This window comes from Dipodomys spectabilis, unplaced genomic scaffold (genome assembly GCF_019054845.1).
Source record: "Dipodomys spectabilis isolate Male_0828 unplaced genomic scaffold, ASM1905484v1 ptg000561l, whole genome shotgun sequence".
Lineage (NCBI taxonomy): Eukaryota > Metazoa > Chordata > Mammalia > Rodentia > Heteromyidae > Dipodomys > Dipodomys spectabilis.
In genome coordinates this window covers 227,085-253,150 of record NW_024871238.1, presented here as the reverse complement: position 1 = coordinate 253,150, position 26,066 = coordinate 227,085, and the positions used below count along the sequence as shown (strand labels likewise).

Here is a 26,066-nt window from a genome sequence, read left to right as displayed (position 1 = left end):
AGCGTGTTCACCTGTGTGGTGGTGTGATTCAGTTGTTCACCTGTGTGGTGGTGTGATTCATTGTGTTCACTTGTGTGGTGGTGGGGTCATGTGTATTTACCTGTATGGTGGTGTGATTCAGGTGTTCACCTGTGTGGTAGTGTAATTCAGGTGTTCACCTGTGTAGTGTTGGGATGCAGGGTGTTCACCTATGTGGTGGTGTGATTCAGTGTGTTTACCTGTGTGGTGGTGGGGTCCTGTGTGTTCACCTGTATGGTGGTGTGATTCAGGTATTCACATGTGTGGTGGTGGGATTCAGGTTGTTTACCTGTGTGGTGGTGAGATTCAGGGTGGTCATGTGTGCTGGTGGGATTCAGGTGTTTACCTGTGTGGTGGTGTTTCAGATGTTCGCCTGTGTGGTCGTGTGATTCAGGGTGTTCTCCCGTGTGGTAGTATGATTTAGGTGTTCACCTGTGTGGTGGTGGGTTCCTGTGTGTTCACCTGTATGGTGGTGTGATTCAGGGTGTTCACCTGTGTTGTGGTGTGATTCAGGTGTTCACTTGTGTGGTAGTGGGATTCAGGTGTTCACCTCTGTGGGGGTGTGATTCAGGGTTTTCACCTGTGGTGGTGGGGTTCTGTGTGTTCACCTGTGTAGTGGTGTGGTTCAGGGTGTTCACCTCTGTGGGGGTGTGATTCAGGTGTTCACTTGTGTGGTGGTGGGATTCAGGGCATTCACCTCTGTGTGGGTGGGGTCCTGTGTGTTCACCTGTGTGGTGGTGTGATTCAGGTGTTCACCTGTGTGGTGGTGTGATTCAGGTGTTCGCCTGTGTGGTGCTGGGGTTCTGTGTGTTCGCCTGTGTGGTGCTGGGGTTCTGTGTGTTCGCCTGTGTGGTGCTGGGGTTCTGTGTGTTCGCCTGTGTGGTGCTGGGGTTCTGTGTGTTCGCCTGTGTGGTGCTGGGGTTCTGTGTGTTCGCCTGTGTGGTGCTGGGGTTCTGTGTGTTCGCCTGTGTGGTGCTGGGGTTCTGTGTGTTCGCCTGTGTGGTGCTGGGGTTCTGTGTGTTCGCCTGTGTGGTGCTGGGGTTCTGTGTGTTCGCCTGTGTGGTGCTGGGGTTCTGTGTGTTCGCCTGTGTGGTTCTGGGGTTCTGTGTTCGCCTGTGTGGTGCTGGGGTTCTGTGTGTTCGCCTGTGTGGTGCTGGGGTTCTGTGTATTCGCCTGTGTGGTGCTAGGGTTCTGTGTGTTCGCCTGGGTGGTGCTGGGGTTCTGTGTGTTCGCCTGTGTGGTGCTGGGGTTCTGTGTGTTCGCCTGTGTGGTGCTGGGGTTCTGTGTGTTCGCCTGTGTGGTGGTGTGATTCAGGTGTTCACCTGTGTGGTGCTGGGGTTCTGTGTGTTCGCCTGTGTGGTGGTGGGATTCAGGTGTTCACCTGTGTGGTGGTGTGATTCAGGTGTTCGCCTGTGTGGTGCTGGGGTTCTGTGTGTTCGCCTGTGTGGTGCTGGGGTTCTGTGTGTTCGCCTGTGTGGTGCTGGGGTTCTGTGTGTTCGCCTGTGTGGTGCTGGGGTTCTGTGTGTTCGCCTGTGTAGTGCTGGGGTTCTGTGTGTTCGCCTGTGTGGTGCTGGGGTTCTGTGTGTTCGCCTGTGTGGTGCTGGGGTTCTGTGTGTTCGCCTGTGTGGTGCTGGGGTTCTGTGTGTTCGCCTGTGTGGTGCTGGGGTCCGGGGCTTTTACCTGTGGGCCATGAAGGTTGACGTTTCATCACTTGTATGGAAGTTTCCATGATCTCAGCTGCGTGGGAAACAGTCCTGCTAGTTGGCTCAGGCATCTTGGAGAGGGCCAGCAGCTGAGATGGGGAAGTGGCTTCCCTTTTCCTGAGGTTTCTACAGCAGAAGGAGAAGATACGTCTTGTTGTTGATGCTCTGGTAGCTGATTACCCATTAACCGTCTCGGCTGCAGGACTCCAGGACTCCTGGGGCGAGAAAAGGGGGTGTGAATAGTGCATCACTGCTGGGGGTGAAGGAAGTGGCCGGTGTTCTCCCTTTACGAGGCCTCGGCAGCCGCACTCATCCGATTCTCCTTGGAGTTCTCTTACTCTTCTGAGAAATCCAGTCTGTCTCCACCATAGATGGTGAGAATGGGAGAAGGGCTCTGTATCTTTGCCAGTCTCAGTGGCAGCAGCTATGGAGCCATCAAGTGACCCAGGGGTCATCCTGCTGTGGGTCAGGGGTCAGCCCGCTGCAGCCCCAGATGGCTGGGCATGCCTGCCAGTCCCACCTCACCGCAGCACCCCCTCATCCTGTCATGGGGCACGGGCCCCTCTCTGTCCCCAGCAGCAGCCATGGGGCCGGGCTGTAACGTACGGACTGTGCGGCAGGGGAGAGGCACGCAGAGAGCCGTCGTTGGGCTTCGTCTGTTCTGAGGCTAGGGAGGCTCCGCTTCCTCAGGCGGCCAAGGTCCTGGCCAGGTCCGGGTGATTTGCGTCTGCTTACCCTTCACTGGGGTCTGCATGGCCCAGGGCGCTCACCCCCACCCCTTCTCCCGTGTGCTCTCCCCGCCCTCCCCCCTTCTCCCAGAGCCGTGTTCTACCCGCACACCCACGCCCCCCTTCCTGCTGCCACCGAGACGCTGGTGCGGGCACAGCCGTCCAGCAGGGACACCCTCACTGGGTTCACACGAAGTCTTTGAGGGATGAGGAGGAGAGGGCAAGCACGGGGAGGGCCAGGAAGCAGCCTGTGTGAGGGTGGGCGCCCCGAGGGCCCATTTCCCACAGGCTCAGGGCTGCAGGGCACAGGTGCTCCAGACTGTCTTCTAAGGGTGATACTTGGCGTTGTGAAGTTTGAGTGACAGCCAGCCTTGTCTGACAGACTGCTCTTCCCCTGGACGTCACTCTTGTCCACTCCCAGGACAGCCGGCCACGTGCTCATGCCGTCCTGACAGAGGGGCTCAGCTGTGGTCCCCTCTGTCCTGTGCTTTGCTCTCTGGGCACCAGGCACCAATGGAGAACACTGGCTATGACTAGAGGGCAAAGGCCTCTGTGCCGGCCTAGGGTTCCAGAATTTGCTGTCAAAGCCCAGAAAGCTAAGTTGCCAGCATGTGGGCAGGGTGGAATCTCAGAACCCCCGGAGAGCTTCGGGGCAGGAAGGCCCGGCCCTGCCATGACCTTCGGGGCCAGGGTCCTGCCGTGACCTTCGGGCAAGAAGGCCCGGCCCTCTGCATGTTGAGGAGTCCCCATGCAACGCCAGTCCCCGCGGGAGTGCAGCGAAGGACTTAGCCCTCACTTGGACATCATGACTGTTGAGATAAGCGTCTCCCCTTTTTTGTGGTAAAGTGACTAGATTTGTTTAGCGGCATAAAACATTTTATGGTTAGGAAACACGTTACCCACCAACACGCCAACCCTAGCCCTTTCCCAAACTAGCACAACACCCATGTCATTATTGGCACAAGGAGAGAGAACTTCCAAGGTAGTGGACACAAATTCATCTCTGCATTCCCAACATTTACTCCGGGCCTTCCACACAGTGGGAACAGAATTAAGGAAATCAATATAGTCTTAGAGGATATTGCTCAGGAGCTACCAAGAAGCAAACTTTCCAGATTAATATACGTATGCATCCCCTCCTCCTCACTCCTGAGTGCCGTCTTTAGGACTGAGACATATTTCAGAAGGCCTAGAAACTGAAGGTGGACTGCGTTTACATCTATGGTCTTTCTCTCTTCTCAGGTAATTCCCACCCATTTCAGATCACATCAATTCAAAATACACATCAATTCATGGGGGATATTTTTTTGTTTCTTTTTTATTTGTTTTTAGATACAGCACAATTCTGTAGCTAACATTGACAGTAGAGTGTTTGCTGTTTGGAATAATAGAAATTTGGAAGGAGTCAGCAACTGTCTTATGACAGTTTGCACCTTGAAAAATGACATATTTTTGCTTAACTTTCAACATAATGATAAGCTTGTGAAAATGATCCCTGCTTAGTGATTTTGGTTTCTGTACTTTATTTTCTGTATATGTAATATGAGGCCATGATACTTACTATTGACATTGGTGCCTGTCATGCATTGAAAATTAAGGTTCCTGTTAATTATTATTTAAATTAGTGTTTAAAATGAAGAACTCCCAGTTCACATTTACTGATCCCCAGGTCTCAGGATTGACCGTCCACCTGCACAGATCCTTAGTTCTCAGGATTGACCATCTACCTCTACAGATCCCCAGTTCTCAGGACTGACTGTCCATCTCTACTGATCCCCAGTTCTCAGGATTGAACATCCACTTCTACAGATGCCCAGTTCTCAGGACTGACCATCCACCTCCACAGATGCCCAGTTCTCAGGACTGACCATCTACCTCCACATATGCCCAGTTCTCAGGACTGACCATCTACCTCCACAGATGCCCAGTTCACAGGACTGACCTTCCACCTCTGCAGATCCCCCAGGTCTCAGGACTGACCATCCACCCCTACAGATCCTCAGTTCTCAGAACTGATTGTCCACCTCCACAGATCCTTAGATCTCAGGACTGACCATCCACCTCTGCAGATTCTTAGTTCTCAGGAATAACCATCTACCTTTACAGATCCTCAGTTCTCAGGACTGACCGTCCACCTCTACAGATCCCCCATTTCTCAGAACTTACCATCCACTCCTACAGATCCCTAGTCCTCAGGACTGACCATCCACCTGTACAGATCCCCAGTTCTCAGGACTGACCGTTCACCTCTACAGGTTCCGAGTTCTCAGCACTGACTGTCCACCTCTACAGATCCTCAGTTCTCAGAACTGATTGTCCACCTCCACAGATCCTTAGATCTCAGGACTGACCATCCACCTCTGCAGATTCTTAGTTCTCAGGAATAACCATCCACCTTTACAGATCCTCAGTTCTCAGGACTGACCGTCCACCTCTACAGATCCCCCATTTCTCAGAACTTACCATCCACTCCTACAGATCCCTAGTCCTCAGGACTGACCATCCACCTGTACAGATCCCCAGTTCTCAGGACTGACCGTTCACCTCTACAGGTTCCGAGTTCTCAGCACTGACTGTCCACCTCTACAGATCCTCAGTTGTCAGGACTTCCCGTCCACCTGTAGAGATGCCTAGTTCTCAGGACTGACCATCTACCTCCACAGATTCTCAGTTTTCATGACTGACTATCCACCTCAGATCCTTTGTTCTCAGGACTGACCGTCACCTTTACAAATCCTTAGTTCTCAGGACAGTTGACCACTACAGATCCCCAGTTCTCAGGACTGACCATCCACCCCTACAGATTCCTAGTTCTCACAACTGATCATCCACCCCTACACTCAGTTGTCAGGACTGACCGTCGACCTGTACAGATCCTTAGTTCTCAGGACTGAATAGCCACCTCTACATTCTCAGTTCTCATGACTGACTGTCTACCTCTACAGATCCCCAGTTCTCAGGACTGACCACATACCTCTACAGATTCCTAGTTCACACGACTGACCATCCACCCCTACACTCCTCAGTTCTCAGAACTGACCATCCACCTGTACAGATCCTTATTTCTCAGGACTGACCGGCGACCACTATACATTCTCAGTTCTCATGACTGACAGTCCATCTCTACAGATCCTCAGTTCTCAGCCTGACCATCTAACTCTACAGCACCCCAGTTCTCAGGACTGACTGTCCATCTCTACCAGATTCTCAGTTCTCAGACCTGACCACCCACCTCTACAGAGCCCCAGTTCTCAGGACTGACCTTCTACTTCTACAGGTCCCCAGTTCATAAGACTGACTATCCAGCTCTATAGATCCTCAGTTGTCAGGACACCCTGTGCACTGGTAGAGATGCTCATTTCTCAGGACTGTCCGTCCACCTCTACAGATTCTCAGTGGACTGACTGTCCACTCCTCAGATCCCCAGTTCTCAGAACTGACCGTCCACCTCTATAGATCCTCAGTTCTCAGGACTCACTGTCCACCTCTACAGATCCCCAGTTCTCAGTACTGACCATCAACCCCTACACTCCTCAGTTCTCAGAACTAACCATCCACCTATACAGATCCTTATTTCTCAGGACTGACCGGCAACCACTATACATTCTCAGTTCTCATGACTGACAGTCCATCTCTACAGACCCTCAGTTCTCAGACCTGACCATCCAACTCTACAGATCCCGAGTTCTCAGGACTGACCGTCCACCTCCACAGATTATCAGTTTTCATGACTGACTGTCCACCTCCTCAGATCCTTTGTTCTCAGGACTGACCATCCACCTTTACAAATCCTTAGTTCTCAGGACAGACAGTTCACCACTACAGATCCCCAGTACTCAGGACTGACCGTCCACCTTTACAGATCCCCAGTTCTCAGGACTGACCATCCACCTGTACAGATCCTTATTTCTCAGGACTGACCGGTGACCAATATACATTCTCAGTTCTCATGACTGACAGTCCATCTCTACAGATCCTCAGTTCTCAGCTTGACCATCCACCTCTAGAGATTCTCAGTTATCAGACCTGACCATCCAACTCTACAGATCCCGAGTTCTCAGGAATGATCGTCCACCTCTACAGGTCCCCAGTTCTCAGTACTGACTCCCCACCTCCACAGATCCGCAATTTGCAGGATTAACCTTCCACTTCTACAGGTCTCCTGTTTCTCAGAACTTACCCTCCAACTCTACAGATCCTCAGTTCTCAGGATTTATTCTCTCCCTCCGCAGATCTCCAGTTTTCAGGACTGACCATCCACCTCTACAGGTTCCCAGTTTTCAGGACTGATCTTCCACCTCTATATTCTCAGTTCTCAGAACTGTCCGTCCACATGTACCTATCCCCAGTACTCAGGACTGACCTTCCAACTCTACAGCTCCCCCAGTTCTCAGGACTCCCCTTTGACCTCTACAAACCCCAGTTCTCAGGACTGAGCGTCCACTCCTACAGCTCCTTAGTTCTCAGGAGTAACTGTCCAACTCTACAGCTCCCAGTTCTCAGAACTGACCATCCACCTCTACACATTCTCAGTTCTCAGGACTGACCATCCACCTCTAGAGATCCCAATTCTCAGGACTGACCATCCACTTCTACATAACATCAGTTCTCAGGATTGATGGCCAACCCTAGAGATCCCCAGTTCTCAGGACAGACCGTCCACCTCTACAGATCCTCAGTTTTCAGGGCTGATCATCCACCTCTACAGCTCCTTAGTTCTCAGGACTGATTGTCCCCCTTTAAAAATCCTTAGTTTTCAGGACTGTCTACCTCCACAGATTCTTAGTTCTCAGGACTGACCATCCACCTCTATAGGTCCTCTGTTCAAAGTACTGACTGTCCACCTTTATAGATCCGCAGTTCTCAGGACAGACCTTCCACCTCTACAGATCCTCAGTTCTCAGGATTTACTCTCCACCTCCACAGATCTCCAGTTCTCAGTCTGAATGTCCACCCCTGCAGGTTCCCAGTTCTCAGTACCGACCATCCACCTCTACATATCCTCAGTTCTCAGAATTGCCCATCCACATGTACCGATCACTTGTTCTCAGGACTGACCTTCCTACCCTACAGCTTCTCTAGTTCTCAGGACTGCCCATCAACCTCCAGCGATCCTCAGTTCGCAGGACTCACTGTCCACCTCCACAGATCTTTGTTCCCAGGGCTGACTGTCCACCTGCACAGATCCCCAGTTTTCAGAACTGACCTCCACCTCTACAGATCCCCAGGTCTCAGGACTCACCATCCACCTCTAAAGATCCTTATTACTCAGGACTGACCGCCCACCTCTGCATTTGCCCAGTTCTCAGGATTGACTCTCCACCACTTAAGCTTCCCAGTTCTCAGGACTGACCATCCACCTCTACAGATCCCCAGTTCTCAGGACTGACTTTCCACCTCTACAGATGCCCAGTTTTCAGGACTGGCCATCCATGTCTATAGATCCTCAGTTCTCAGGAATGCTCATCCACCTCTTGAGATGCCCAGTTTACAAGACTGCCTGTCCACCTGTAGTGATCCTCAGTTCTCAGGACTCACTGTCCACCTCCACAGATCCTTAGTTCTCAGGGCTGACTGTCCAACTCTACACCTCTTCGTTTCTCATGACTGAGCAGCCACCTCCACAGGTCCCCAGTTCTCAGACCTGACTATCCACTTTTACAGGTCCCACATCTCAGAACTTACCCTCCTCTCCTACACATCCTCAGTTCTCAGGACTGCCTGTCTACCCCTGCAGATTCCTAGTTCTCAGGATTGGACATCCATCTCTACAGATCCCCAGTTCTCAGGACTGACCATCAACCTCTACAGTTCTTAGGACTGACCTTTAACCTCTACAGGTCCCCAGTTCTTAGGACTGACAGTCCACCTCTAAAGATCCTCAGTTGTCAGGGCTGACCATCCACCTCTACAGATCCCCAGGGACTGACCATCCACCTCTATAGATCCTCAGTTCTCAGGAGTGCCCATCCACCCCTACAGATCCCCAGGGACTGACCATCCACCTCTATAGATCCTCAGTTCTCAGGAGTGCCCATCCACCCCTACAGATGCCCATTTCTGAGGACTGACTGTCCATATCTACAGATCTTAGTTCTCAGGACTGACCGTCCACCTCTACACTTCCCCAGTTCTCAGGACTGACTGTCCACCTCTACAGATCCTACGTTCTCACGACAGACCATCTACCTCTACAGATCCCCAGTTGTCAGGTCTGATTTCTCTACCACTACAGATGAAATCCTACAGTCTTGGGTCATCAGTGTCCTGTTCTGCTCCAGTCTGTCCACTCTCCAGTCGGGGCTCACTTCTTGGGCGTGGGCATACATTGCTTTATTTTCACAAAGCTGCTCCTGCTTTATTTCCCCAAGGCCATTCTTGAACTGTTCCTTTGTGGACAATAGGGCCCTCCTGGTCCTGGACTAGGTGACCCACTGTCCTTTCCAGGAGTCGTTATGGGAGTGTCACAATGACTCGGAGACTCGCACCAGGACCCCTTTCCTCCACTGCACCCAAACCGCGGTTCTGGTCAGGACCCCGCCTCTAGCCTGAGTGCCTTGGATCACCCCTTGGATCACCCCTGGACCACACCTGGATCACACCTGGATCACACCTGGACCACACCTGGACCACACCTTGGATCACGGTCACCAGCTCCCTCTCTTGCTGGGGACAGAATTTAACATCGTCTCTGAGTTTCCTGCACTCATATTGGGGCCAAGGGATGCATGTAACTTCAGGGCCTACTGTGCACAGTGGGGTAACTGGACCATTTTGGGGGTGTTTGTGAAAACTGAAATAGGTGTTGTGTGTGCAGAGCCTCGTGGGGTATCTCCACTCCTGTGTGACCTCTTCTCCAGTCATGTGACAGCCTCTGTGCACCCCTCCACTATGGTCACATGACAGCTCTGTGCACCCCTCCACTATGGTCACGTGACAGCTCTGTGCACCCCTCCACTATGGTCACGTGACAGCCCTGTGCACCCCTCCACTATGGTCACGTGACAGCCTCTGTGCACCCCTCCACTATGGTCACGTGACAGCCCTGTGCACCCCTCCACTATGGTCACGTGACAGCCCTGTGCACCCCTCCACTATGGTCACGTGACAGCCTTGTGCACTCCTCCACTATGGTCACGTGACAGCTCTGTGCACCCCTCCACCGGGGTCACGTGACAGCTCTGTGCACCCCTCCACTATGGTCACGTGACAGCTCTGTGCACCCCTCCACTATGGTCACGTGACAGCCCTGTGCACTCCTCCACTATGGTCACGTGACAGCCCTGTGCACCCCTCCACCGGGGTCACGTGACAGCTCTGTGCACCCCTCCACTATGGTCACGTGACAGCCCTGTGCACTCCTCCACTATGGTCACGTGACAGCTCTGTGCACCCCTCCACTATGGTCACGTGACAGCCCTGTGCACCCCTCCACTATGGTCACGTGACAGCTCTGTGCACCCCTCCACTATGGTCACGTGACAGCTCTGTGCACCCCTCCACCGGGGTCACGTGACAGCTCTGTGCACCCCTCCACTATGGTCACGTGACAGCCCTGTGCACTCCTCCACTATGGTCACGTGACAGCTCTGTGCACCCCTCCACTGCGGTCACGTGACAGCTCTGTGCACCCCTCCACTGCGGTCACGTGACAGCCCTGTGCACCCCTCCACTATGGTCACGTGACAGCTCTGTGCACCCCTCCACTGCGGTCACGTGACGGCCCTGTGCACCCCTCCACTATGGTCACGTGACAGCTCTGTGCACCCCTCCACTATGGTCACGTGACAGCCCTGTGCACCCCTCCACTATGGTCACGTGACAGCTCTGTGCACCCCTCCACTGCGGTCACGTGACAGCCCTGTGCCCTCCCTCCGTCCCTCCCTCCTGCCACGTCACCTTGTCATTGTGCTGTAGAGGTCATGTTCCACCCTGCGTCTGCTTGCTTCCACAACGCTGCTGACATGGAACTTTCCCGTCTTTCCTGTGGAATACCACACTGCAGAATTCAAACAGACAGCATGCCCCTGCCCCCTCTAGCTCTCTCCTCAGTCCAGCTGCACGGCCGGGCTCACACAGCCTCTGGCCTCAGCCTGACGTGGTTGTGCTCAGTGGGCCGTGTCCCCTCCTGGCCGGGAGGACCCCGCACGGCGGCTCTCGCTGCCACAGGAGGCTGGGGCTGAGCTGGCCGCACTTCTCAGCTGTGCAAACCATGTCCGCGGCTGCTCTTTGTGAACATTTGGTTACCTGTGACCATGATGGACTTCCTAACAGTTCGTCTATTTATTAAGTGCATTTAGCAAAAGACATTCAGACCTACCAAACGTTTCCAGTGAAATCACCCTCATCACATTTTACTTTTTCAGCACTGGAAGAGCATAACCGACCAAGATTCCTTCACTGAGTGAGAGCCTCTCATTCAGTGCAGGGCCTCTCTGGTCACTGAGCACGGCCTGCCTCCTGGAGCCTCCTGCATCTTCTGACCTGCTGAAGACGCTGTCCTGATGGCCACTCACCCCCATGCGTCCCTCCCTCTGTCCCCATGAGCATCTGAACACACCCAGCAGACACAATGCAAGCAAACACAATGCTTCAGGACAAGAAGCAAAGCCATCCGGCTCCAAAAGGGTTGATTAAAGCAAAGCGAGGAGACATGAAATCAAACAGAAAAGGGAGAAAGCCAACATCTGCCTGCTCCAAAATCACAAAGCCCGTCAGGCCTGAGGGTCCTCCTGCCCATGCTAAGTGCTTGGCTTTTGCTCAGAGCTGTGCTTGAACATTGTTTTCACAGCCCTTGCTTGCCAAAATCCAATGAGTGGGAAAGAGCTTGCAGCCTTCCTTTTAAAACAAATTCACTGCAGGGAAATGATTGCTCCTCGGTCTTGGACTTGCACAGCATTGGAAGGCAGGGAGGTCCGCCCAGCTGCGCCTGGACAAGCTCCTCCCAGAGCCTCCGCACAGCCTGTCGCGCTCCCCTCCCTCTCTGTCTCTAGGTGTGTCTCTCCACTCCCTCTGTTTACCAAAAGGTGATTATTTTAGCTATTATATTTCAGTAGAATTTTAAACATAATTTCTCATTGCAACTCATGATCCCAGAAAATACACCATTGCTAAATGAAAACTGTAGCAAATGAACAAACATACTCTAAAACTTTTCAAATTCTGATATCATAGGAAGATTAATTCTTTTCAAAAGGACTTATATTTTAACCTTTCTAAACTCAAGAATTACAATTTTAGCCTTGGAAGTGTGAACAGGACACGTTGCTACTGACTGTTAGTAGTTACCATTCTGTTTTCTACTTAACAAGGGTGAAAAATGTCTTCATAAAGACATAAGATTGTGTTACTCACCCCCAGGAGGTTCTTTGCCTCTCAAGATGAAAGACAAGAGAAGTGCAGTGCCGGCCACGGCCACGGTGCCCGCCAGGGCTGCAAGCACCTTCATCTACAGCTGGAAGGGAGGGGCGTGGGGCGGCCTGAGCGCAGGGCTGTGCACCTCCGCTAACTCCAACCCCCTATCCTCACCAGAAAGATGTACACTCAGCAGAGAAGTCCAGTGCCGGCCACGGCCACGGTGCCCGCCAGGGCTGCAAGCACCTTCATCTACAGCTGGAAGGGAGGGGCGTGGGGCGGCCTGAGCGCAGGGCTGTGCACCCCCGCTAACTCCAACCCCCTATCCTCACCAGAAAGATGTACACTCAGCAGCAGAGCTGATCGGGCCAGAGTGCCTTGATTTACCCGAAGGCGAGGTACCTTGCCTGACAGCTTGAGTCCTCCCATAGCTCACTGGTGACCTGTCTTAACTCATGGTTATGTTAAGTGTATGAAGTTATTGAGAATGATTACTAGAAATAAATCTGTTTACCCTAATACATCTATTTGGAACAAATCACTAATACTAAGATTTGAGCATTTATGAGAATAGTAATAAAATCCTCAATGCCTACTGGATTTCTTAGGGTATTCTTGTTATGAAGTAACTTAGAATTAAGAATTGTTACGACAGAACAAAAGATCCCAAGTCAATAGCTTCCACTTTCTAGATCTTGTTTCTTAGTCTTAGACTTTCTGTACCTGTTTATGAGGCTGTGATCTTATTAACCAGAATATCCCCGGGGGAAGACAGCCTGGTGAACCATGGCTCCCACTGCTCAGATCTTATCCAGCCCAGTTGAGACCAGCTCACCCGAGACCAGCCCACCCCACCCAGCACACTGGAGACCCAGCACACCTGAGATCAAAAGGCTGGAGACCCATTATCTATGAAACCCAGCACAGCTGAGACCAACATGGTCAAGACCAGCACAGCCAAGACCAGCACGGCTGAGACCCCGCACACGCAAGATCCAGTACACACTCGACCCAGCACGGCTGAGACCCGGCACACGCAAGATCCAGTACACACTCGACCCAGCACGGCTGAGACCCCGCACACGCAAGATCCAGTACACACTCGACCCAGCACGGCTGAGACCCAGCACACGCAAGATCCAGTACACACTCGACCCAGCACGGCTGAGACCCGGCACACGCAAGATCCAGTACACACTCGACCCAGCACGGCTGAGACCCGGCACACACAAGATCCAGTACACACTCGACCCAGCACGGCTGAGACCCGGCACACGCAAGATCCAGTACACACTCGACCCAGCACAGCTGAGACCCGGCACACACTCGACCCAGCACAGCCAAGACCAGCCCAGACAAGTCCAGTGCAGCACCTGAGCTGCCCATCTCTCTGGGCCACACTCACCCATCAGTTCTGATGGGAAAAGCCCCCACACATGCCCCTTCCCCAAATTACTTCTAATGATTGTTTCCTCCTACAAAATGGGAAACCCAAAAGTTTTACCACCGAGCTTCTCTCAGGCGAGGAGGACGGAGTGCCTCGCTGGGAGAACTGTGTCTGGAAACTTCTGGAATGGCTTGCTCTCCGAGGACGGAGCACCGCTGTATAAATGGATGCTACGCTCTGGTGCCCGGAGCTGTGGAAGGCGTGGCTCCCGCGACTAGCGAGGGGCACTCAGCGGCTCTGGGCCTGTGCCCACTGCCCTGCGCCTGGCTGCTCACAATCCAGGCATCACACCAGCAACCGCCACGCCCGTCCAGCTTCTGTGCATTGGGCGAGGAAACCCCACGCGCCCCGGAACAAGGAATTACTACGATGGGCCCACTCCCCACTCCCCACTTTCCATTTTCCTCTGACTTTTCCAAGTTACATTCTGCATGAAAAGTGAGACACAAGTCTTCCTCCATCGGCTGTGTTGGCAGCTGCCCCAGTGCGAGGTGTCGGCTGGACACCTTGGTCTACCACTGTCCTTGGATTGCAGGTCCTTAGGCCTGAAGGGAGAGCTTCATGCACGGTGCTGTTGTGAGAGCTGAGGGCTGAACGGCCCTCGTGCAGCTGCTCTGAGTGAAGACGTCCCCCGTGGGGAGGGGGGGCTCTGGGGAGGACGTCCCCCGTGTGGGGGGCTCTGGGGAGGACGTCCCCCATGGGGAGGGGGGCTCTGGGGAGGACGTCCCCATGGGGAGGGGGGCTCTGGGGAGGATGTCCCCATGGGGAGGGGGCCTCTGGGGAGGACGTCCCCATGGGGAGGGGGGCTCTGGGGAGGATGTCCCCATGGGGAGGGGGGCTCTGGGGAGGATGTCCCCATGGGGAGGGGGGCTCTGGGGAGGACGTCCCCATGGGGAGGGGGGCTCTGGGGGGGGCTCTGGGTGATGAACGTCCCCGTGGGGGCTCTGGGTGATGAACGTCCCCGTGGGGGCTCTGGGTGATGAACGGCCCTTCAGGGACTGTGCTCCGAGGCAGCCTGGCAGAGCCTCCTTCCCGGGCTCCTGAAGCTCCAAGGACGCGGGATGAAAGGCCCTGCCATGCACAGTGAGGGCAGGTCCAGCAGCTGACTGGACCAGCCTCCTCTTCTTTGTTCTGCCTCTTCGTGTTTACACCTATCAAATGTGCCAGCACCTTCTCTAGGGAAGTGGAGGCCAGGAAGAGGGTCTGCCTGTGTGCAGGGGGGCACTGTTCAGGGGGAGCACCGTGCAGGGGAGCACCGTGCAGGGGAAGCACCGTGCAGGGGGGCACCGTGCAGGGGAAGCACCGTGCAGGGGGGCACCGTTCAGGGGGAGCACCGTGCAGGGGGAGCACCTGCAGGGGGAGCACCGTGCAGGGGAAGCACCGTGCAGGGGGAGCACCTGCAGGGGGAGCACCGTGCAGGGGAAGCACCGTGCAGGGGGAGCACCTGCAGGGGGAGCACCGTGCAGGGGGAGCACCTGCAGGGGGAGCACCTGCAGGGGGAGCACCGTGCAGGGGGAGCACCTGCAGGGGGAGCACCTGCAGGGGGAGCACCGTGCAGGGGGAGCACCTGCAGGGGGAGCACCTGCAGGGGGAGCACCTGCAGGGGGAGCACTGTTCATGGGGAGCACCGAGCAGGGGGAGTACCGAGCAGGGTAGAGGTGGGGATGCATGCTCTTCCTGTGAAGTAGTGTTCCCATGTCACCAGACAGGCGCTGTGTTGGGACGTGTGCGGGGCACTGCTGCTTTCCAGCCTGGAATGTGGCTGCACACTTGCTCTGTGTGGTGCAGGAGCACAGGGCTGGAGCAAGGGCCTCCGGTGTGAGCTTGGCCGCGGGGCTTGGGGCCGGTGCCCCCTCCCCCCCAAGGCTCAGTGAAGCTCCCTTCCCCCCCTCCCCCCCCCACCGCACACCCAGAGCAGCCCCTCGGTGAGCTAAAGATACTCTGTGAGCGTCGGCCAGGGACTCAGCGCCACCCGGACCTGCTGAGCTCACCGCCAGCGTCGGCCAGGGACTCAGCGCCACCCGGACCTGCTGAGCTCACCGCCAGCGTCGGCCAGGGACTCAAGCGCCACCCGGACCTGCTGAGCTCACCGCCAGCGTCGGCCAGGGACTCAGCGCCACCCGGACCTGCTGAGCTCACCGCCAGCGTCGGCCAGGGACTCAGCGCCACCCGGACCTGCTGAGCTCACCGCCAGCGTCCGCTCCGTGGCCGGCTCTTCTGCCTGCTCAGTGTCTCCACCACATTGTTTCAGGAGTGGAGATGTGAATCTAATACCGATGCTGCGGAAAAGTTAAAAAAGCTTCAAAAGAGTTTACGTATCACTCATGTGCGGGATGTGTGTGTGTGTGTGTGTGTGCGCGTGTGCGTGTGCATGTGTATGCATGTGCATGTGTGTGCATGAGTGCGTGTGTATGCATGTGTGTGCATGAGTGCGTGTGTGTGTGCGTGTGTATGCATGTGTGTGTGCGTGTGTGCATGTGCTGGAACTTGGACTGCAGGCATGCGCCTGTCCTTGAACGTTGTTGCTCAAGGCTAGCACTCCACCAGTTGAGCCAGAGCGCCATTTCCACCTTTTTCTGGTGGTTATTTCAGGATAAGAGTCTCACAGACTTTCCTGTCTGTCTGGCTTTGAACCACAGTCCTCAGCTCTCAGCCTCCTGAGCAGGGGTGAAGACAGGGTGAGTCAGGGAGGTTCACGTCGGCTCGGCTCCTCCTGCTGATCTGCAGCAGCGACGATGAGAATCCCGCCGGAGACCGCGAGTCTCCCTGCGGTGAATCACCAGCCTCTGAGCAGCGTCCCGTACCACGCCAGGGCATTTCTGAGCCGGGAGCTGACCGCTGCACCTTGGGCAGCGTCCCGTACCACGCCGGGGCATTTCTGAGCCAGGAGCTGACCGCTGCGCCTTGGGCAGCGTCCCGTACCACGCCGGGGCATTTCTGAGCCGGGAGCTGACCGCTGCGCCTTGGGCAGGGCTGCTGACGGCAGTGGGCTGCACACCGCCCTCCAGCTCCCAGAAACACCCAGGATGTTCACCTCGTTTCTTCGTGAAGCACCTGGCACGGTGCCATCTGTAGCGCTGTGCACCCGTCCCTGGCCGCAGAGCAGCCTGGCGTGGGCGCCGCTCACCGAGGGCTCTGTAGGCATGGGAGGCCCTGGGAGGCATCCTCTAGTGGAAACAAGCAGCGAGTGGAATTCACTGCCAGGCGGGAGCTGCCCCGGCCTGGCAGCGGGGCTACCACCGTCACGCCTGCAGGGTGCCCGGCCGTGAGTAGTTTGAACGGTCGCTAGGTCACATGCTCACCGCCTCAGCACCAGCGCGACCCGGGCCTGGCGCCAGGATCCCAGAGAGCTCGAGGCGGCGCCGGGGGCCTTGTGACTGATGTCAGAGGCTCGAGCACTGTGTGCCTCCTCCGCCGCTCAGTGGGCTGTGAGGAACACTTCGCTCCTCTCCAGAGCATTCTAGTAGCTTCCAAGTCAGGCGTGACACTCCATCGGGACGTCCCCAGGCCCGGCACCCATTAGGAGAGCGACCATCCCTGACACTGCTCTGTGCCTCTGGGCCGTCAAAGCCCGCGTTGACGCCCCAACACAATCTGTCCAAAGGGCTTCGGAAGGCTGTCCTTCACTGTGACTTGAGTGAGCCGCGGGGCGAGCTCTCTGACGGCGGCGTCTTTCACAGTTTACAGCCATCGATCAGTGCTGTGACATGGAGCTGCGGATTGAATTGACTTACTTTGTCTGAGCTCCTTTGCAATGAAATGGTGTTGAGATCATTTAAAAATTTTTGGAGAGCCAGGCACTAGTGCCTCATGCCTGTCATCCTACCTGCTCAGGAGGCTGAGATCTGAGGACCGCGGTTCAAACCTAGTCCGGGCAGGAAAGCCCATGACACTCTTATCTCCAATTAACCACCAGAAAACCAGAAGTAGCGCTGTGGCTCAAGTGGTAGAGCACTCACTTTGAGCTGAGGAGCTGAGGGACAGCGCCCAGGCCAGGAGTTCAAACCCCACAACTGATAAAAAGAAATTTTTTTTGGAGAAATTAAAACTCTACTCACCATTGATAGGAATGAAACTGGTGCAGACAGTGGGAGGTGTGGATGGTTTGTGTGTGCAGAGTCCTGAGCACACTCATGGGAGGTGTGGATAGTTTGTGTGTGCAGAGTCCTGAGCACACTCGTGGGAGGTGTGGATGGTTTGTGTGTGCAGAGTCCTGAGCACACTCGTGGGAGGTGTGATGGTTTGTGTGTGCAGAGTCCTGAGCACACTCGTGGGAGGTGTGGACAGTGTGTGTGCAGAGTCCTGAGCCCACTGGTGGGAGGTGTAGACGGTGTGTGTACAGAATCCTGAGCCCACTTGTGGGAGGTGTGGATGGTGTGTGCAGAGTCCTGAGCCCACTCGTGGGAGGTGTGGATGGTGTGTGTGCAGAGGTCTGAGCACACTCGGAGGTGTGGATGGTTTGTGTGTACAGAGTCCTGAGCACACTCGTGGGAGGTGTGGACGGTGTATGTGCAGAGTTCTGAGCACACTTGTGGGAGGTGTGGACAGTGTGTGCAGAGTCCTGAGCACACTCGTGGGAGGTGTGGACGGTGTGTGTGCAGAGTCCTCAGCACACTCGTGGGAGGTGTGGACGGTGTGTGTGCAGTCCTGAGCACACTCGTGGGAGGTGTGGATGGTGTGTGCAGAGTCCTGAGCCCACTCGTGGGAGGTGTGGACAGTGTGTGTGCAGAGTCCTGAGCACACTCATGGGAGGTGTGGATGATGTGTGTACAGAGTCCTGGACACACTCGTGGGAGGTGTGGATGGTGTGTGTGCAGAGTCCTGAGCACGCTCGTGGGAGGTGTGGACGGTGTGTGTGCAGAGTCCTGAGCACACTCGTGGGAGGTGTGGACGGTGTGTGTGCAGAGTCCTGAGCACACTTGTGGGAGGTGTGGATGGTGTGTGTGCAGAGTCCTGAGCACACTCGTGGGAGGTGTGGACGGTGTGTGCAGAGGTCTGAGCACACTTATGGGAGGTGTGGATGGTGTGTGCAGAGTCCTGAGCACACTCATGGGAAGTGTGGATGGTATGTGTGCAGAGGTCTGAGCACACTCATGGGAGGTGTGGATGATGTGTGTACAGAGTCCTGAGCACACTCGTAGGAGGTGTGGATGGTGTGTGCAGAGTCCTGAACACACTCGAGGGAGGTGTGGACGGTGTGTGTGCAGAGTCCTGAACACACTCGAGGGAGGTGTGGATGGTGTGTGCAGAGTCCTGAGCACACTTGTGGGAGGTGTGGATGGTGTGTGTGCAGAGTCCTGAGCCCACTTGTGGGAGGTGTGGACGGTGTGTGTGCAGAGTCCTGAGCACACTCGTGGGAGGTGTGGACGGTGTGTGTGCAGAGTCCTGAGCACACTTGTGGGAGGTGTGGATGGTGTGTGTGCAGAGTCCTGAGCACACTCGTGGGAGGTGTGGACGGTGTGTGCAGAGGTCTGAGCACACTTATGGGAGGTGTGGATGGTGTGTGCAGAGTCCTGAGCACACTCATGGGAAGTGTGGATGGTATGTGTGCAGAGGTCTGAGCACACTCATGGGAGGTGTGGATGATGTGTGTACAGAGTCCTGAGCACACTCGTAGGAGGTGTGGACGGTGTGTGCAGAGTCCTGAACACACTCGAGGGAGGTGTGGACGGTGTGTGTGCAGAGTCCTGAACACACTCGAGGGAGGTGTGGATGGTGTGTGCAGAGTCCTGAGCACACTTGTGGGAGGTGTGGATGGTGTGTGTGCAGAGTCCTGAGCCCACTTGTGGGAGGTGTGGACGGTGTGTGTGCAGAGTCCTGAGCACACTCGTGGGAGGTGTGGATGGTGTGTACAGAGTCCTGAGCACACTCGTGGGAGGTGTGGATGGTTTGTGTGTGTAGAGTCCTGAGCACACTCGTAAGAGGTGTGGATGGTTTGTGTGTGTAGAGTCCTGAGCACACTCATGGGAGGTGTGGATGGTTTGTGTGTGTAGAGTCCTGAGCACACTCGTGGGAGGTGTGGACAGTGTGTGTGCAGAGTCCTGAGCCCACTCGTGGGAGGTGTGGACGGTGTGTGTGCAGAGGTCTGAGCACACTCGTGGGAGGTGTGGACGTTGTGTGCAGAGTCCTGAGCACACTCGTGGGAGGTGTGGACAGTGTGTGTGCAGAGTCCTGAGCACACTCGTGGGAGGTGTGGATGGTGTGTGTGCAGAGTCCTGAGCACACTCGTGGGAGGTGTGGACGGTGTGTACAGAGTCCTGAGCCCACTTGTGGGAGGTGTGGACGGTGTGTGCAGAGTCCTGAGCACACTCGTGGGAGGTGTGGATGGTGTGTGCAGAGTCCTGAGCACACTCGTGGGAGGTGTGGATGGTGTGTGCAGAGTCCTGAGCACACTCGTGGGAGGTGTGGACGGTGTGTGTGCAGAGTCCTGAGCACACTCGTGGGAGGTGTGGACAGTGTGTGTGCAGAGTCCTGAGCACACTCGTGGGAGGTGTGGACGGTGTGTGTGCAGAGTCCTGAGCCCACTGGTGGGAGGTGTGGAGAGTGTGTGCAGAGTCCTGAACACACTCGAGGGAGGTATGGATGATGTGTGTACAGAGTCCTGAGCACACTCGTGGGAGGTGTGGACGTTGTGTGCAGAGTCCTGAGCACACTCGTGGGAGGTGTGGACGGTGTGTGTGCAGAGGTCTGAGCACATTCGGAGGTGTTGATGGTGTGTGTACAGAGTCCTGAGCACACTCGTGGGAGGTGTGGATGGTGTGTGCAGAGTCCTGAGCACACTCGTGGGAGGTGTGGACGGTGTGTGTACAGAGTCCTGAGCACACTCATGGGAGGTGTGGACGGTGTGTACAGAGGTCCGAGCACACTTGTTGGAGGTGTGGACAGTGTGTGTGTAGAGTCCTGAGCACACTCGTGGGAGGTGTGCACAGTGTGGGCACAGAGGCCGGCCATGGCTGGGCTGGGGGAGGGACACAGGGGAGCTTTGTGGAGGGCGGGTCAGCTTGGGTTGGGGAGGGTGGCTGTGCTTTGGTGATGGCGGTGGCTGCGTGGGGGTCTGTGCTGTGCCGCAGAGCCGGTAGACGGCACCCACAGTAGCCAGGACAGCAGGCTGGATGTCGTGCATCGTTTGCCACAGTTGATGTTTTAATGAATCCAGCCCCTGGGCCTCTGCTTCCTCCCCCTTCTCCCTCATCTGCCTGGTCGGTGCCCACCTTCCGCCACAGCCTGCGTTTACGACTGCTCTGGCAGATGTGCTGTGACCTGCGTGCCCTCTGTCCACAGGCTCCGGCTTTCTGACGGCCAGGTGTCCTGAGCCCCACGGCTGGTTTCCCGACTCCCTGTCTCCCTGCAGTCCACCTCCGTGCCCCAGACCCCCTGAGTGCCAGGGATTTGAACAGAGAGGCCGGGCGGCCCCACCCTGCCCAGCGCCAGAGCCCTCACAGGCCTGGAGGCGGAGCGCCGGCGCCTGGCAAGGCCGAAGAAAGGCCGTGTTTTCTTTTCATGCCGCCACTGTGTTCTGGGACAAGCCATTGCCTCTGAGAGCCTTTCTGACACAGATCACTGCCTGGGTGGGTGGAGAGTCACTGTGCTGTGGCTGCTCCTGTGGCATGTCCCTGGGGCTCATTCCAGGGGAGGCTGGTGAACCCCAGAGGATCCGCCACACCGCAGAGCTGCTCAGAGAAAACGGGACCTGAGTGCAGGCTTGCCTGGCACACGGGCAGGCCCCTCACCTGGGCAGTGCCCACAGACTGACCCAGGGGCTCCAATCCGGTTGGAGGCGTGCAGTCTCGTGGTGCACAGGGACCCACGGCTGCCCGGTCCCACACACGCTCGACGAATTCTTGTTTCATTTTAACTTCTTGGAAATTTTACTTTATCTTTCTAAACTAGGTCTAAGACTTTATTCAGAAACTTTTGTACTTGGCACAAGCAGAAACATTTAGGTGACAAGGAACAAAAGGCAAAACCAAAAATACCACCATGGCTCAGATTGACGCATGCCCCAGCCCCGGCAATCTGTTGCCAGGAGACGGCGCTCACAGGAGAGTTGCTTGTGGGTTAAACGCCTCTCTTCACAGAGTGAAACTGATTATGGCGGCTCTCAGCACCCATGGTCGTCCCTCACCGCACAGAGACGCGAGCACAGATCAGACCGAGCACCAGGAGCATGCGGCAGTGAGGACACTACATGGGTCCTATTTCTGGGTCTACAGAAAACAGGAAGAACAGGAGGAGAAAGGAAAATGCATCTTTCAGACGTCAACTTCCTGTTTGTTACCAAAAGGGGGAAGACCTTGGGGTTCAGACACCTCTCAGCTGCAGGGGCCCCTCCTCTGGTCAGACCCTCTGCTTCCCAGCCCACAGACGGGAGATTCCTCATTCTCAGCCCATTCCCCTCCTCAGCCTCTCTACTCTAGTCCAGGGCTGGGGCTGTGCACACTGGGTCACAGCTGAAATCCAGCTTCAATACAATCTGCCTCACAATACCCAAAACACTCTGCCTAAAATGAGAACAAAAACCAGTGCTGTAAAACGCCCAGAAGAGTGCAAACAGTGGAAACAACTCGGACCCCGATTTCAATAGCTCAGGAAGTAAAAGTGGGAATTAACAAATAGGATGATGTCCAGCTGAAGAACTTCTATCCAGTGAAGAAAAGGATCAGACGTGATCTGCAGCACGGGAGGAAATCCTCATAGTTATTCATCCAGCAGAAGACTAAAGTCTGGATCCCCAAAACTCAGCAACAAAAGCCAAGTAATAACTCAATGTAAGCATGAGCAGATGATCATAAAGAGCACTTCCCCTCCAAAAGAAATACACATGGCCAATGAATAGATGAAGTCTTCACTATTACCAGTCACCAGAGAAACGTGACTAAAAGGACACGAGCCTCTGCCACCCGATTAGGACAGGGGTCAGACAAAGGGCTGCAGGAGCTGGCAAGGACGCGGCTGGGGAACACGAGCAAATCACGGTGGAAAGCAGGATGGGGAGTCCTCACAACACCAAGCAGAGCCGTCACGGTCCTGCGACACACTGGCAGTACCAAGAGAGCGCACTAGTACAACCGAGGCCCAATGCTCATGACATCGTTCACAGCAGGCATGCCGAGGCATGAGCCAAGGCCTCATCAATGAATGGAAAATGCACGGGCAGTGTCTATACCAAATAGAGTTATTCAGCCATCAAAAAGCATGAAATTACAGTGTTTGCAGGGAATTAGGTAAAGCTGCAGTGTGTCATGTTTAGTGAAATCAGCCTATATAAAGAAAGACAGGCATTGCTTATATTCTCTTATATGCAGAAATCAAGTAACAACAAAATGAGACACAGCTGAAGGCAGAGAGACTGTCCGGAACTGGACGGGGCTGACGAGGGGCTGGCGGCTCAGGGTGTGCACGTGTAGCAATGTCACGGCAGGTCTCACCCCTGTACAGCTAAGATGTGATGATCAGAAAAGCAGTTTCCTCCCGCAGTGATGGGTGGAGGGATCTCATGAATGCACAGAAGTGACCATAAGGGATGAACTTAGGACACGGTGCTACTAGTGACCCTATGGTTATTAATGTGTCAGCTGATGGGAATCATGTGATCAGAGACGAACTCAAAACTGACAGCAGGCAGGGAGGATGAGAGGAGGGGAGCAGGAAGTGAAAGGCTCCGAGGGACTCGCTCACGTTCTCTGGGTGGCTTCGGCTTTGACTTCTATAATCACGTGCAGCCAGGACACTTTTCTTTTGATAACTGAGGTCATTAAAACTCAGATCACAAGATTTGAAGAATGTCATTAAAGTAAACTTAGAATGTTCAAAACTGTTTGCTATGAATCTGTTCCCACACACATCGATCCCACATTGCCAGATCTACCACTAAAGGAGTGACTTTCTCTCCTTCCGGGTCAAGGCTGCTCTTGGCACCTCGCTCCAGGCCAGGGCGTGGAGCTGCACTGGGTCTTTCTAAACCAGGTTTTCCCTGTGCATTCCCTCTTTGGTCAGCTCAATCATTTGTCTTGGTTCTGTTGTTAAAGCGCCACGTTTTGCACCAGCAGACCCTGAAAGTGATTCACAGCCAGATGAAATGACTGCGTCGCACCTGTACCTGGAGACACAACCTTGTTTCTTACTTTTCAGGAGCTTTTAAATATATACTTTTTACTGTAAAGATACTGTACAGAGGGGTCACAGTTACGTGAGCAAGGGAATGAGTCCACTTCCTATCAAGCACTGTTGCCTCCTCCTCCTTTGTTTTTCCCCTGCCATCCTTCCCCCCCCCCCCGCCTCCCCAGCCCCTCCCTCCACCCCCCTAATGTGAAAAGTTCGTTTTCAACATAGCATCTTCTACATCTCGTTGTTACAATGGGTCAGCCTGTACCCTTATTTTAGCATTTTGTTATTTCCCTTCCCCTCCCCAAATTAGAAAAATGCAGATTTTTCCTCCTAAAAATGTGAATAAATTCCAAGATAGCTATCAATTAATGTTAGCAAAGTGAATTACTTAATTCTACAAAGAATAATATTCTGTCAAATACCTGTATTTAGATTGGAAATATTTACAGGTTACTAACCTGAATAAAGACAATTTCCTAATTAAAATATTCCGCTTGAGCCATCTCCCGGTTAGCAGAACGATTTCTGTCCTTGGCTTCCCATGGGAGGAAAGCTGCGTAGAAGCTCATTGTGTGTGGCACCAGTGCTTTCCGGAACCCGCAGGCTGCCACAGCGTCTGGACGCTGGCTGGCTGTCCTGGAGGGTGGGAGGAGATGGGCTCCCGTCCGGTTGCCGTACCCCAAGCACAGGTGCCTGGATGATCGGCTGACCTCCACGAGCTCATGTTTGATTGCACCTGCGACCAGGTGAGCTGTGGGAGCAGGTGAGACAATGCTTAGGTGAGGCTTCTATAAACAGCAGCTGCAGACCCTGAACTGGTTCTGACTTCTGCTAAGACCTGACTCACATACAACGTCTCTGACTTGTGCCTGCCCCAGAGGGCCTGCAGGCCATGCCAAGGCCGACTCTCAGAACGGTGACCGGAGCCTGAGGGCTGAGGCCTCACGCAAAACGCGCCTGGAGAGTCAGGCAGGGCCTGGAGGCGTGGCAGGAGGTGCAGCGTCTGTACCTCGCTGCAGTGGAGGTCACACTGCAGCGTTTGTACCTCACTGCAGTGGGGTCCACACAGCAGTGCAGCGTCTGTACCTCACTGCAGTGGGGTCCACACAGCGGTGCAGCGTCTGTACCTCACTGCAGTGGGGTCCACACAGCAGTGCAGCATCTGTACCTCACTGCAGTGGGGTCCACACAGCGGTGCAGCGTCTGTACCTCACTGCAGTGGGGTCCACACAGCAGTGCAGCGTCTGTACCTCACTGCAGTGAGTCCACACAGCGGTGCAGCGTCTGTACCTCACTGCAGTGAGTCCACACAGCGGTGCAGCGTCTGTACCTCACTGCAGTGGGGTCCACACAGCAGTGCAGCGTCTGTACCTCACTGCAGTGGGGTCCACACAGCGGTGCAGTGTCTGTACCTCACTGCAGCGGGATCTACACAGCAGTGCAGCGTCTGTACCTCGCTGTGGTGAGGGGGAGGGAGGAGAACTGCTCTGTTCTTAGGAGACAATGTTTGATGCATTTCTTTAATTTAAAAAATAGTGCATCCTTCTAAAAGAATTGTACATTTGTACAAAATATGAAAATAATGCGTAGTGTAAGATCTCCCTGGAAAATGATTGTCTTTATTGCGGTCTAGTAAATGCTCATTTTTGAAACTTTTTTCATAAAAATGAAACGAGTGTGCAGAATGCCTTCTAGTTTCTTTTGGCTTTTTGCATAAGAGGAAAATGAGGACCTGCTCAATCTAGAGGGGCGAGTATCTGTGCCAAAGACACGTGCAGAGTGTCCGCTGCAAGAGGCCTGGAGAAAAAGAGTCTGGTTTTATGTCTCCTGGGTGCATAGTTCACTGGCAGGGGTGCTGGGAGGTAGGTAGAGGCAGTGGAGAATTGATGGTGGGGCTGGGGGAGATGGGGCGGGGAGGGGGTGGCAGAGATGGTAGGTGGGGGAGGGGGACACTGGGAGGCAGGGGCACTGGGAGGCAGGGGTGGGGGGTGTGGGGGAACTGGGAGGCAGAGTGGGGGTGTGGGAGAACTGGGAGGCAGGGTGGGGGTGGCGGGGCACTGGGAGGCAGGGTGGGGGTGGCGGGAGGAACTGGGAGGCAGGGTGGGGGTGGCGGGGGAGCTGGGGGGCAGGGGTGGGGGTGGCGGGGGTGGGGGTGGCGGGGGAGCTGGGGGCAGGGGTGGGGGTGGCAGGGGCACTGGGGGCAGGGGTGGGGGTGGCAGGGCACTGGCGGGCGAGGTGAGGGCACTGACCCTCCCTCTGACCCAGGAGGAGCAGCAGCCCCCGTCAGACGCACCCCGCGCTGCAGGGCTTCCTCAGGCTTCCTGTCCCTCTGTCTGCACATCGTGAGCACAGTCTTGGGTTTTCCTAACCCCAGCTGTGTTTCTAAAGAAAATTCAAGAACTCCAATAAATGACCTTTAATAGAAAAAACAGAATCCACCTGAGCTTAGAAATCCTAAACGATGTGGGAATAAAGGAAATCAAAGGAAGAGCTGTATTTGATGAACTGGTTAAAATAGGATTCACATTTAAGTGGCAGGACTCCGTAGGAAAGGATGAACATGCAGGTACCGAGAGGAGGAGTGTCTCCTCTTCCCAGTCCCAGCCCCTCTGCCCGACCTCGGGCGCCGGGCGTGGGGCCTTTCTCCTCTCCAGGATGAAGCGGAGGTGTGCTCGCAGCGACCCACGAACCCCCTACGTCTGACGAGAC

The 26,066-nt window shown here is 55.0% G+C and overlaps 1 protein-coding gene across 1 annotated transcript in view; it reads right to left on the bottom strand.

Annotated features, from left to right (window-relative positions):
• Tpo (thyroid peroxidase) overlaps positions 1-16,395 on the bottom strand; it is a 61,481-nt gene extending 45,086 nt beyond the window's left edge. The window contains exons 1-7 of the mRNA XM_042670491.1: positions 16,055-16,395; positions 15,390-15,529; positions 14,569-14,647; positions 14,358-14,457; positions 11,804-11,897; positions 10,349-10,433; positions 1,699-1,847 (exon numbers count right to left, since the gene is read on the bottom strand). Of these exons, the coding sequence (XP_042526425.1) occupies positions 1,699-1,847; positions 10,349-10,433; positions 11,804-11,897; positions 14,358-14,457; positions 14,569-14,647; positions 15,390-15,529; positions 16,055-16,395 (988 nt within the window). The remainder of the gene's footprint in view (positions 1-1,698; positions 1,848-10,348; positions 10,434-11,803; positions 11,898-14,357; positions 14,458-14,568; positions 14,648-15,389; positions 15,530-16,054) is intronic.
• Between the last annotated feature and the right edge of the window lie 9,671 nt (positions 16,396-26,066).